This window comes from Podarcis melisellensis (assembly GCF_964234715.1).
Source record: "Podarcis melisellensis genome assembly, chromosome: 14".
Taxonomy (NCBI): Eukaryota; Metazoa; Chordata; class Lepidosauria; order Squamata; family Lacertidae; genus Podarcis; species Podarcis melisellensis.
The window spans coordinates 44,110,736-44,124,802 of record NC_138546.1 but is presented as its reverse complement, the minus strand read 5'-3'; the positions used below and the strand labels follow the sequence as shown (position 1 = coordinate 44,124,802).

At 45.0% G+C, this 14,067-nt stretch overlaps 1 protein-coding gene across 1 annotated transcript in view; it reads left to right on the top strand.

Annotated features, from left to right (window-relative positions):
- TBC1D21 (TBC1 domain family member 21) overlaps window positions 1–10,294 on the top strand; it is a 50,951-nt gene extending 40,657 nt beyond the window's left edge. The window contains exons 9-11 of the mRNA XM_081887781.1: window positions 7,984–8,100; window positions 9,780–9,869; window positions 10,225–10,294. Coding sequence (XP_081743907.1) covers window positions 7,984–8,100; window positions 9,780–9,869; window positions 10,225–10,266 — 249 coding nt within the window. The 3' untranslated portion in view covers window positions 10,267–10,294. The remainder of the gene's footprint in view (window positions 1–7,983; window positions 8,101–9,779; window positions 9,870–10,224) is intronic.
- The last annotated feature ends 3,773 nt before the right edge of the window (window positions 10,295–14,067 follow it).

The following is a 14,067-nucleotide window of genomic DNA, read 5'->3' as shown; positions in this document are numbered from 1 at the left end:
CGTTTGTCAGACTCAATGACGGCGCTTGTCATTCACAACAAGAGATAAGGCATAAGCGTGGTGTCTGACATAAGCATAATAAAAGTTAATTTGGGGGTTCTGGGTGGATCTTTGCACCCTAGCGGTGCATATGCTAAAGACAGGGCTGGTCATAGTTGGGTTACAGGCAGAAGTCTGGGATGAGCCAGGAACCTTGAATTAATAACCATGGAACATAGCTGTCAACGTTTCCCTTTTTTAAAGGGAAATTCCCTTATTCCGAATAGGATTCCTCACAAGAAAAGGGAAAAGTTGACAGCTATGCCATGGAACCAGCCAGTAATCAGGGTTGAAGGACTCACTGGAAAGCAGAGTTGAGGAGCAAGCCAGAACCAAACAACCACCAAAGAAACATGGACACGCTAGAGCACAAGAAGACATTCCTGCTCAAATAAAGCTCATCTGGAACAGGAGTCCTTTTATACTGTCTCCTGCCCAAAATCCAATGACCAGCCTGAATGGACAGAGCCAATCCAGAGCATGAAGAATCTACTGAGAAGCTACCACCTGCAGTCCAGTAGTTCATCACACCAATCCAGATGTTCCTGAAAGTGTCACTAGGCTCCACCCCTCCCCTAACAGCTTCCCCCCCTTCTGCACCAGCTGAGACCATCCGTCCCCTGAGCCACAGGAGACCTTAGTACAGGCTTCCTCAAACTCAGCCCTCAGGAATTGTTTGAGACTACAATTCCCATCATCCCTGACCACTGGTCCTGCCAGCTAGGGATCATGGGAGCTGTAGGCCACAAACATCTGGAGGGCTGAGTTTGAGGAAGCCTACCTTAGAAGCAACCTTGTCCCTGCCCTCTTTCCTCCACCCAATGCCACATTTGTTTGTCCCTGCCCTCTTTCCTCCATGCCACATTAGTTTTCCCTGCACTGGTTTAGCTTACCTCTGTCTTGCTTAAGAAATAACCAAAGGTCACCTTCTCTGTTGTACTGGCTACGTGGCAGAATTGGATTTAGCTAAGCTCTATTTAAAAATATGCATGCGGAAAAAACTTTTCAGCCCAGATCAATCTGTGCTCCACAGGAAATCTGAGATTTTCTGTTCATAAAGGGCTTTGCTTCACCTCCTGAAGGCTGGAGTGACTCAGTATCCTAATCTTTGGCAGGGCATGGAGTGGGAAAGGAAAATATGGGGAAGGGAAATCACCTGAACAGTAAGTTATCTGGTCTCCTCCACATCTTGAAGGTGGGCCTCATTGTGGCAGGATAAACCCACAACGGTCACAGCCACACCTAGGATTCTCATCTTCCAATTTTGTCGCTGCATTTTAGAGTTCTGGAATTGCCTGGCTTTGCTTCCAAAGTAGATTCAATGCATTAAGAATTCTCAATTTTTCTTGGTTTTTAAACTCTCCAAACGTTGCATATGCCACACACCGCATGCACATTCTGCTATAACTTTTGGCGACTCTGTTGCATTCACATCTTCCTCCCCAACCTTCATGGTTACCGTATTTTTCGCTCTATAAGACGCACCAGACCACAAGACGCACTTAGTTTTTGTTTTGTTTTTTATTTTTTATTTTTAATATTTATTAAAGATTTTCTCAATACAATAGCAAAAACAAACAAAATGACATATAATTTTACAATAGCCATATTTTCTTCACTTCCTTGGACTTCCTCACATCTCTCGTTCCTGCGTTCCAAGTTTTTCGAGCTTTACCCAGCAATTTATCACCTTGTTTCAATTCTTATATTATAATATTCCAATATTGTGTCCCTAATTTTAGATAGTTTTACCCAAACCTTAAAAGCTTAATTTTAGCATGATATTTATCCAAAATTTATCTTTTCTCATATTTTCATTTATCTTCATATTCCTTTTAACTAGCTTAATGGTGCCATATTGTTAATAATCTTACATCTTTCTTAACATTCATACAATTTGCAATATTTTTGTAAATAATCCTTAAATTTCTTCCAGTCCTCCTCCACAGCCTCTTCTCCCAGGTCTCGGATTCTGCCAGTCATTTCTGCTAGCTCCATATAGTCTATCAGTTGCATCTGCCATTCTTCCAGTGTGGGGAAATCTTGGTTTTCCAGTGCTTGGCGACAAGTATCCTTGCTGCTGTTGTTGCATACATAAAGAATGTTCGGTCCTTCTTTAACACTTTTGGGCATCATCGGCCAAGACGCACTTAGTTTTTGGAGGAGGAAAACAAGAAGAAAAAAATTCTGAGTCTCAGAAGCCAGAACAGCAAGAGGGATCGCTGAGCAGTGAAAGCAGCAATCCCTCTTGCTGTTCTGGCTTCTGTGATAGCTGTGCAGCCTGCATTCGCTCCATAAGACGCACATACATTTCCCCTTACTTTTTAGGAGGGAAAAAGTGAGTTTTATAGAGCAAAAAAATACGGTAATTCACACGCAAGCCTAGATAAAAGGTGGAACAATAAAGCCTATTAATAACAACAATAATAAATAAACTGTCCTTCATCCTAAGGTCCATGGGGAGGTTACAACAATTAAAACATAAAATTAAAAGCAGTTTAAAACATATTGCATCCTAGAAATAAGGTGAGTTCTTAAAATATACATCCCACATGGCAAAAGTGTGGGTAAAGAGCTGCACCTTCCACACCTAATTCTGTGTTGCAATGCAATAACTAATGAAGATGCTTTGGGTGTGGTGTTTTACTAATGCACAAGACCAAAGCCCCCCCCCAAAAAAAAAAAACATTCTTGATGTGCAACCACACCAAGAGAGCCATTTTGCAGTGTTTTGTCAAGAGATGCAAATTCTCTGAAGGAACGGAAAGCTGTGAACGAGGCATGCTCCAATTCTGAAATTGTTGTTTGCCATTTTCCTAGTTAAACCAGAATCTGGGATGAGTGGCACGCAGAGCAAAACAAATCAGGAGAAAAACAAAGGAAGTTACAGAGGAAATTGACTCCTTTCTAAGGCTCTTGGTTGTCTTGTGGTTCCTGCTGGCACCCAGCTATGTGTCAGACTAGACACTTCCTTTAATGGTGTGCTGAACTACTCCTATACAGATCCTGAGAAGTCAGGGATAAGATTCTTTGCAGTGTGATCTTCTGGTGTTACAAAACAGGCATCTTCTATAATAACCGGGCATCGCAGTGTGGCTCATATCACCTTGTTGTCATCCTTTCTCCTTCAGACATAGTGCATGTCTTACACAAAACAACACTTGGGTGCACACATTGCTGTCAACCTAAAATGACTGATGGGGAAGAGAAAGTAGAATAAATGCTAAGCAGAGATTTCAAGCGGTTCAGCCCTCTCCCTCGCCCGCTTCCCCATCACATCCACTGATTCTAGTGAGGTACGCTGGAAGAATTCAGTTTCTGTGCATTCCGGTGCAAATTGATCTGATCTGCAGCAGCTCCCAGACCAATGTGCTGAGTGAGATGGAATAATCCTTCAGATCTTACTCTTCTCTGAATCTTTCGGTACAATTTTCAGCTCAAAATGTAGCAAAGTGTGCCCAAAATTGCAGAAATGTGTTAAAATATGTACAGTGATAAAGAACACATACTTAAATAAAAACTTTTGTCCAGATCTTTTTTTAAAACAACAACAACAACCAGCAAGTGGCAAATATTTGGGTTGCAGGGAGCATTTTAGTAGCCACATATTCAGAAAAGGACAATCAAAATAATCCAGGGATTGCAGTGACTCATCTACGAGAAGAGGTTAAAGCATTTGGGGCATTCGAGATTAGAGAACAGGCAAGGAAAGGGTGACATGCTAAATTGATGGAATTATGCGTCGCATTGAGAAAGTGGAGAGAGAAAGGTTTTCTCCCTCTCTCACAACACTAGAACTATGGCAAGTTCTTAAAGAAATGGGAGTGCCTGATCACCTCAACTGTCTCCTGAGAAATCTCTATGTGGGACAAGAAGCTACAGTTAGAACTGGATATGGAACAACTGATTGGTTCAAAATTGGGAAAGGAGTACGACAAGGCTGTATATTGTCTCCCTGCTTATTTAACTTATATGCAGAATTCATCGTGCGAAAGGCTGGGCTGGATGAATCCCTAGCCGGAATTAAGATTGCCGAAAGAAATATCAACAACCTCAGATATGCAGATGACACAACCTTGATGGCAAAAAGTGAGGAGGAATTAAAGAACCTTTTAATGAGGGTGAAAGAGGAGAGCGCAAAATATGGTCTGAAGCTCGACATCAAAAAAACAAAGATCATGGCCACTGGGCCCATCACCTCCTGGCAAATAGAAGGGGAAGAAATGGAGGCGGTGAGAGATTTTACTTTCTTGGGCTCCATGATCACTGCAGATGGTGACAGCAGCCACGAAATTAAAAGATTGCTGCTTCTTGGGAGAAAAGCAATGACAAACCAACACAGCATCTTAAAAAGTAGAAACATCATCTTGCCAACAATGGTCCGTATAGTTAAAGCTATGGTTTTCCCAGTAGTGATGTATGGAAGTGAAAGCTGGACCATAAAGAAGGCTGATCGCCGAAGAATTGATGCTTTTGAATTCTGGTGCTGGAGGAGACTTGAGAGTCCCATGGACTGCAAGAAGAACAAACCTATCCATTCTGAAGGAAATCAGCCCTGAGTGCTCACTGGAAGGACAGATTGTGAAGCTGAGGCTTCAGTACTTTGGCCACCTCATGAGAAGAGAAGACTCCCTGAAAAAGATCCTGATGCTGGGAAAGATGGAGGGCACAAGGAGAAGGGGACGGCAGAGGATGAGATGGTTGGACAGTGTCCTCGAAGCTACAGTGGTGCCCCGCAAGACGAATGCCTCACAAGACGGAAAACCCGCTAGACGAAAGGGTTTTCCGTTTTGGGGGTGCTTCGCAAAACAAATTTCCTATGGGCTTGCCTCGCAAGACGAAAATGTCTTGCGAGTTCCTGCAGGGTTTTTTTTCCTTTCCCCCCCTTTTCCCCAAGCCGCTAAGCCGCTTAGCAGCTGATCCGCTAAGCCGCTAAGCCGCTTATCAGCTAAGCCGCTAAGCCACTTAACAGCTGAGCCGCTAAGCCGCTAAGCCGCTAAGCCGCTTATCAGCTGATCCGCTAAGCCCCTTAACAGCTGATCCGCTAAGCTGCTTAACAGCTGATCTGCTAAGCCGCTAAGCCGCTTATCAGATAAGCCGCTAAGCCGCTTAACAGCTGAACCGCTAAGCCGCTAAGCCGCTAAGCCGCTTATCAGCTGATCCGCTAAGCCCGCTAAGCCGCTAATAGCGCTAATCCGCTAAGCCGTCAATGGGCTTGCTTCGCAAGACGAAAAAACCGCAAGATGAAGAGACTCGCGGAACGGATTCTTTTCGTCTTGCAAGGCACCACTGTACTAACATGAGTTTGACCAAACTGCGGGAGGAAGACAGGAATGCCTGACGTACTCTGGTCCATGGAGTCATGAAGAGTCGGACACGACTAAACAACAACAACTAACCTGAATGATGAAAGATTCAGGACAGAGAAAAGAAAGGACTTCTTCACACAGTGCAACACAGTTAAACTCTAGAACTTACTCGCACAGGAGGCAGTGAGGCCGCTAACTTGGATGGCTTTAAAAGAGGATTAGACAATTTCATGGAAGATCAGGCCAATCAATGCCTACTAGCCATAATGGATACAGGTGGTGCTGTGGTCTAAACCACTGAGGTGGCTCCTTACATGGGTCTCCTGCTCCTCATTTAACCCCTGCAAAAACCCTGTCGGTGTCAGGAGCCGATACAGAACAACAAACCCCTGTGTTGCAAACTTAACACAACAAACAACACAAGCAACACGAAGACCAGTATACTAGATAGCACTGCAATTCTTATTGCATAATATACAACAAAAACAAATTGTGTACACTTGTAAATTTTCCAATATATTTGAAATCAAATGAACACAAATCTGTCAATCTTTGAAAGTCCGTAGAAGTATAATAAGTCTATAGTTGAAACAAAGTAATAGATGCTATCCTGTGGGCTAAGCGGTAAAACATTTTAGGCGTTCATAGTGCTGAAGTAGTAATTGAATAACAACGTAGGACAGTGATCCTGGATAATCTGACTGTTTCGCTGGAATTTACAAGTGTACACAATTTGTTTTTGTTGTATATTATGCAATAAGAATTGCAGTGCTATCTAGTATACTGGTCTTCGTGTTGCTTGTGTTGTTTGTGGTGTCAGAAGCCAGCCAGCAGTAAATGACACAGAGTTAAGTGAAGCTAACTCTTCATTAGAAAAATCAGGATCGGCACAGGAGTGTCAGGCCTAATGAGCACAGCAACTCTCTCTGGTAGGTCTTGCCCCTATGAGGCAGTTGTGGAGGCTGGAGGTCCCTGCCTTCACACAGCTGCCTAAGTGCCCTCCCCTCCCAGGGTTTCTGCAAGCAATCTGAGACTGCGCCAGCATGCCTGTCCTCTGCTCCTCCCACTTCATGCCTCTGCGGGTTCTGGGAGACCAGCGAGGAGAGGAGGCTGTCGCAGCAGCAGGAGACACCTGTGCCTCTTCACCAGCCAGACTCTCTGCCTCTTCGACTCCTTCCTCTCCTGCTTCTGATTCTGGACTTCTCTCCGCCACAGACTCTCCCAGCTCACCAAGCCCTTTTACCCCTTTAGCTTTGTCACTGTGGTCTAAACCACTGAGCCTCTTGGGCTTGCCAATAAGAAGGTCGGCTGTTCAAATCCCCGCGACGGGGTGAGCCCCCATTGCTCTGCCCCAGCTCCTGCCAACCTAGCAGTTCGAAAGCACACCAGTGCAAGTAGATAAATAGGTACAGCTGCGTTGGGAAGATAAACAGTGTTTCCAAGTGCTCTGGTTTCCATCATGGGGTTCTGTTGTGCCAGAAGCGGTTTAGTGTTGCTGGCCACATGACCTGGAAAGCTGTCTGTGGACAGACAGCATCTCCCTCGGCCTGAAAGGGAGATGAGAGCCGCAACCCCGTAGTTGCCTTTGACTGGACTGAAGCGTCCAGGGGTCCTTTACCTCCTTCCTTCCTTCCTTCCTTCTTTTGTGCCCTGGCTCCAGGGTCGAAGGCCTTTCTGAATACCAATTGCTGGAGACCACAGCAAGGGAGAGTGGTCTTATACTCAGGTTCTGCATATGGGTTTCCCACAGGCATCTGGTTGGTCCCTGTGAGAACAGGATGCTGGACTCAATGGGCTATTGACCTGATCCTGCAGGTTCTCCATATGTTCTTGTTGGGGTGGGGGGACAAGCCAGCGTGGTGTAGTGGTTAAGAGCGGTGGACTCGTAATCTGGTGAACCGGGTTCGCATCTCTGCTCCTCCACATGCAGCTGCTGGGTGACCTTGGGCTAGTCACACTTCTCTGAAGTCTCTCAGCCCCACTCACCTCACAGAGTGTTTGTTGTGGGGGAGGAAGGGAAAGGAGAATGTTAGCCGCTTTGAGACTCCTTCGGGTAGTGATAAAGCGGGGTGTCAAATCCAAACTACTACTACTACTACTCTTCTTCTTCTTCTTCTTCTTCTTCTTCTTCATCTTCTTCTTCTTCTATAAAAGAATGGGGACCAGGAATTTGGCACAGAATTCTATGGTATAATGTATCCCATTATATGAAAATATGGGAACGATTGTTAAATAAGTGCAAAGATTTGTTAAAACTGTGGCATAAGCTAAATTTTAAATGTCATAGTAAATACACAAACACAGGACAAGCTGTTTTAGATGTTATACTATATAACAACAAAATATGTTGAAGATAATATTCAAAATGTATAGTTCACACAAGAACAATAGATCATGTGTAAGCAACATTTGTTACAACACCCTCCAGAATATTTATAATGATGGTATTTTACTTTTCTTTTAACTTTTTTTTAAAAAAAATCTCTGTCCATACAAAATTAGAGTTCAGATTTTTTTAATGAAAAAAATCTCAGATGAATGCAGAGATTGAACAGATGTATGAATGAGCACACACAGGATGGGAATAGACTGATCCGTTCACCCCTAATTCTAGCTTGTGTTGGTCTCCTCCAAGGTGTTTCTGACTGGGCTGCCTTGCAGAAACTTTCAAGTGATTGTAGCCTACACAATGTTGCAGACAGTGAGAGATCAGATCCTCAGAGAAGACATGAATGGAGACGACATTTTAATGGTGAGTCAGACTATCAGGACACCTAAAAGTTACATGAGATGTGATTTAAGCACCAGGACTATAATCCAGGGTACCCTGGAATTCCCACATAGGCAAGCTACCTACAAAAATCTTGGTGAACATTGTATGCTGCCCTGATATTTTACGATACAGTGGCATACACATACCCTTATAAATGAATGAATGAATGAATGAATGAATGAATGAATGAATGAATGAATGAATGAATGCTGAATGGTGAAGTTGTAGTGTTGGAAGGAAAGCAACGGAGCATACCTAGGGAACTTCTAGATTTTTGCTGCTGCCTGCCACAGAGATGATAATGCATCAATCCGACCTAACCGTATTCAGCAACCATGCTATAAACAAGGGGTAGGAAACCTGTAACCCTCTGGATATTATTGACCTCTAATACCCATCAGCCCCAGCCAGCCTGGTCAATGGTTAGGGATGATGGGAATTGTTGTCCAGCTACATCAGGTGTAGACAAACTAAGGCCCGGGGGCTGGATCAGGCCCAATTGCCTTCTAAATCCGGCCCGTGGATGGTCCTGGAATCAGCGTGTTTTTACATGAGTAGAATGTGTCCTTTTATTTAAAATGCATCTCTGGTTATTTGTGGGGCCTGCCTGGTGTTTTTACATGAGTAGAATGTGTGATTTTACTTAAAATGCATCTCTGGGTTATTTGTGGGGCATAGGAATTTGTTCATTTTTTCCCCAAAAATATAGTCCGGCCCACCACATAGTCTGAGGGACGGTGGACTGGTGTATGGCTGAAAAAGGTTGCTGAACCCTGAGCTACATCTTGAGGGCCACAGATTCTTGCTCTCTGCTGCTGCCAATTGGTTACTCTCATGATAAAAGTCACCTTCAATATCATCTTCAAGTTCATTCTCTTACATGTGCTTTTTTACTCTTTAGACTATATTGGGCAAAAAAGATTCCTTCATTGTGGGGAGTTAAACTAGACGATACTCATGGCCCCTTCCACTTCTACAATTTTATTGTTCTGTGAAGTTTGTAATAGTTGGGGGAAATTAACAGATCACATTCCACTGTGTATGTGTTTTAATGTTTTATTAATATTCTTAAATACGCTTTATACATCAGCCCAGCAGATTGTAACAGCCTGGATCCTGGGGAAAATGCCAAAGATCATTTGGATGAACTTGAATTGAACTGTGAACTGAATGTGAATGGACTAGTTCATTTTGTGAAGGAACCAATATTAGTTCCTTTTTAAACATTTTGAAAACTAGTCCCTAAATAATAGCTTTCTAAGCTCTGAGTTTAATTCAGATATAACAATCAATGAGTGCACAGTCTGGACACACAATAGTTGAGTAATACAAATCAACAAGTCTAGCCCTTTTATGCAAACACATGGACCTGTGTTTGGTGTCATGCGTGAACGAGACTCAATGAAAGCAAGGAAGAGTAATAGCAGAGTCGGGAGGCTCCAGGGGTTGGCGGTGCCATCCTGCAGGACTGGTGAACATCACCAGTGATGCTTCCCACTGGTGCTAGAGCCGACTGATCACTCAACATTATTCTTATATTTTAATATTTTCATATCAGAGACTAAAATACATTTGCAACCAAACCAAAATGGCAATATAATCTGTGAAACAGCAAGCCTGGGTGACTGATAAGCTGTCACTTTTCTTCTCTGTTACAGCTGTGCAATAACATCGTAGACCTGGATGCCGATGAATTGATCTCCAAATCCTGTAACACATATGAGGTTCTCCTGAAATATAAAGATAAGGTAAGGCGGGGGGACTGGAACTCTCCTTCCAATATCATATTTCTGGGTTCGGAGAAGGATTCCATACACAGGCTTAAGCTTTTTCTTAAAAAAAAAAAAGCCTGTCCTCACAATAACAAACAAAGGCAGCTGAAACTCAAACACAACTAGACTTTGTTACTAATCAGGCAAAAGCCTGAGAAATGTCACTGTTGGGGGTACAGCTGGTGCAAAAACCCCTGTTGACCTTTGTGAGGTCATTTGTTCCCTGCCACTTCAGGCAGTTTCCCTAGTTAAATAAAGGGTGTTGGGAGGTGAACAATGATATATTCTCTTTGTTATATATATTGCTGATGTGTCCTCCATTTGTCCTCAGGTTCCGAATGAGTTCAAGGAGTTCTTTGGTCTGTCACTGTAATAAAGGTGCGTTGGTATAAAAGTCGAAAGAGTCACGTGGACTGAGTGGGGTTAGTGACACAGAATGGAAATCAACTGGGGGCAGATGTCCTCTCTCTGCTCCTATTGACGTGTGTCAGAGCAAGAAAGGTTGACTAACTGAATGCACTGTTGCCTTAGAACCAAATGGAGCATCAAGCTAGTTGAAGCCAGACCAGATCCACAGACGGTGAGAAAGATTCCATCCTTAAGAGGATACCATGTTCATAAAGATGGTTGAAGCTGTGATGGGGCTGGCTCCCCTACTGCACATTACCAAGCATAAGGAATGGGCAGAGTTCAGAGGCAGAGTAACTCTGCACATGCAGAAGGCCCCAGATTCAATCCCTTGCTTCTCCGGGTAGGATGGCAGACAGTCACAGTGGACAACACTAAGGTGGCTGCTCCAATGGTCTGGTAGAGCAGCTTCCTCTGTTCCTCTGCACCACTTTATTTAAGATTCTGTTTCACATTTCCCCATGGCAGGATAACCTGGAAATACGTTAACAGACCTCCTTTTGAGAAAGGGATGAGGTGGTGGAAAGGACCCATCTCTGCCTGAGCCCCCAGAGAGCTGTTCCTGTCAATATAGACCGGGGATGAGGAAACTGTGATTTTCCAGATGTCATTGGACTCCAAGTCCCATCAGCCTCAGAGATGATGGGAGCTGGAATCCAATAACACTTGGCCACAGATTCCACACCTCCAATGCTGAGCCAATGGGTCTAATAATAATAATAATAATAATAATAATTAACCCCCCCCCATCTGGCTGAGTATCCCCAGCCATTCTGGGCGGCTCCCAATCGAGTGTTAAAAACAATACAGCATTAAATATTAAAAACAGGGCTGCCTTCAGATGTCTTTTAAAGATAGGATAGCTGCTTATTTCCTTCGCATCTGAAGGGAGGTGGTTCCACAGGGTGGGCGCCACTACCGAGAAGGCCCTCTGTCTGGTTCCCTGTAACCTCACTTCTTGCAATGGGGGAACCGGCAGAAGGCCTTCGGCACTGGATCTCAGTTTCTGGGCTGAACAATGGGGGTGGAGACGCTCCTTCAGGTATACAGGACCAAGGCCATTTAAGGCTTTAAAGGTCAGCACCAACACTTTGAATTGTGCTCGGAAACGTACTGGGAGCCAGTGCAAATCTCTCAGGACCAGTGTTATGTGGTCCTGGCGGCCGCTCCCAGTCACCAGTCTAGCTGCCGCATTCTGGATTAATTGCAGTTTCTGGGTCACCTTCAAAGGTAGCCCCACGTAGAGTGCATTGCAGTAGTCCAAGCGGGAGATAACTAGAGCATGCACCACTCTGGCAAGACAGTCCACAGGCAGGTAGGGTCTCAGCCTACGTACCAGGGGGAGCTGGCAGACAGCTGCTGTGGACACAGAATTAACATGCACTTCCATGGACACCTATGAGTCCAAAATGACTCCCAGGCTGTGCACCTGGTCCTTCATGGGCACAGTTACCCCATTCAGGACCAGGGAATCCCCCACACCTGCCTGCCCCCTGTCCCCAAAAAATGGTGCAGCATGGCAAAAAGTGGCTTCCCAATTCAAGCTGCTTCCGTCCTCTGGACAAAAACTTCAGCACTTCTTTTGAGACTTTCCGGCTCTCAAGTAGCACGAAACACCAACCGACTCCGTCACATGCACTTTCATTTGAAGGGAGATGGGGAGATGGGAGCAGGTCCTTGCCGAGTAAATGTTTCCATTGGCCTCCTCACCCCCAGCCCGCTCTTTCCTCCTGCCCTGCTAGCCTCTCCTCGAGCTGGAAGCGCAGGCATAGGTTTCCGTGGGCGCCTGGCTACTTAAAAGCCAAATAAACAAACACGAAAGGAAGAAAATTGCAAACGAAGTGGAGCGAGGCTGCCCGCCGAACTGTGACATGTTGAAAGTGACCTTGACAGACTCGGTAGAACCTTGATTTGACACTTATCAAATGCGACAGAGGGAGACGCAGCAGGAGGAAAGGGAGGGGCACCTTCTCAACATTCCCCCCAGGACTTGCTCAGCTCTAGAGCTGCAGTAACTCAGTGTGTCTTAGGATGCTGGTGGGATTTCTGGTTACAGAAATGGGCTGTGGCTTTGCTTGTTGTTGTTGCTTTGCTTACAATGAAGACGCATCCTGCTTTTCAGGATACAGCCCTCTGTTTCAGAGGTGAGCAATTAGATTTGGTCAGCAGGGTGGATCCTGATAACCCCCAACCCCTGTGGACCACTTTGACAGGTGATCAGGCCCGCCCACCTATCAATTACCTGATATCATTATGGCATCAGGTGGCAACTTCAAAGGGGCTCACTGCCAGCACCAATCAGCTGATTGGCGCTGACAGTGAGCCCTTCTTTGTCCTTTTGCAAGCGTGGTTGGGATTCACACAATGCCTAGAAGTGGGAATTTTCTATCTGCAAGCTGGCAAAGCTATCAGCAGAGGAGAAATGTCCATTCGCAGGCTTAGTTTGAAGTGTGGTTCACTGTCATCGTCAATCAGCTGATCAGCACTGTCAGTGAATCCAGCTTGCAGATGACTAATCAAGAGCAGGCTCCAAATTCCCAGTTGTTCCTTTGTAGCTGCACCTTTACCTGCTGCATGCCAGATGTCATAGATGATGCCAGGTGTGTGGCAGGAGGACATGGTTTGGGGAAAATGGCCTTGCAGGTCAATTAAGATCCCTGCTGGGCCCAGTTAGACCCTCAGGCTGGAAGTTCCCCACCATTTGTCAAGCAGTGGGTTCTTTCTATTTGAAGGACTATCTGATCCAAGTCTGGTTTGACAATAAGCAACTGCAAAAGGTGAGATCAGAGGCCTTGAAGTTGCCAGTCCACAGTTAGAACCTGGACAGCAAATGGAGGAGGCAGGCACACAGGCCAGTCTTCTGCACAACAGTGAGATACACTGAATTCCTAAATGAATTATAACAATTGCTTCTAAATTTGTAGCTATACATATGAATTAACTTGTGCAAATTTTATGCAAATCTCTTTCCTCTTTGGTGGTGTTTTCCCCCCTATGCATTCCCTGTTTTTTAGTGATGTGTCAGCAGCTAAGGTACTCCTGCTGATGTCTGTTTTGTGCAAAGCAGACATTACTCAGTGACAGAGCGCATGTTTTGCATGTAGAGGATACACCCAGTTTAATCCTTGGCTTATTTGGTTAACAGATCTCAGCTGGAGTCAGGAGTAGGTCAATAAAAAACACCAGTGTCAGTGAAGTTAACACTTTATTCAAAGAAATCAAAACAGCACAGGCCTACTGAGCACAGCAACTCTCCCCAGTAGGTCTTGCCTACTAATGAAGCAGTTGCCAGGACTGAAGGTCCCTGCCCTCCCAAGCGCTCTCAATCCGGTTCCTTCCCCAGCAGTCTAAGGCTCTACAGGAGAGGGATGCAAAGCAGACTCTGGCCAGGGGGCCATTTTGGCAGGTGGGTTGGGCCACCGTCTTTTGGAGTTTGGGGAGTTTTTTGGGTTTGATATCCCGCTTTATCACTACCCTAAGGAGTCTCAAAGCAGCTAACAATCTCATTTCCCTTCTTCCCCCACAACAAACACTCTGTGAGGTGAGTGAGGCTGAGAGACTTCAGAGAAGTGTGACTAGCCCAAGGTCACCCAGCAGCTGCATGCGGAGGAGCGGGGAAGCAAACCCGGTTCACCAGATTACGACTCTACCGCTCTTAACCACTACACCACATTGGCTCTCACCGTGACACTATATGACCCAAGCTTATTTTTTATGTAGCTGAAGATCCTTTGGACTGCCAACAGGAATTCCAGCTTACAGCAAG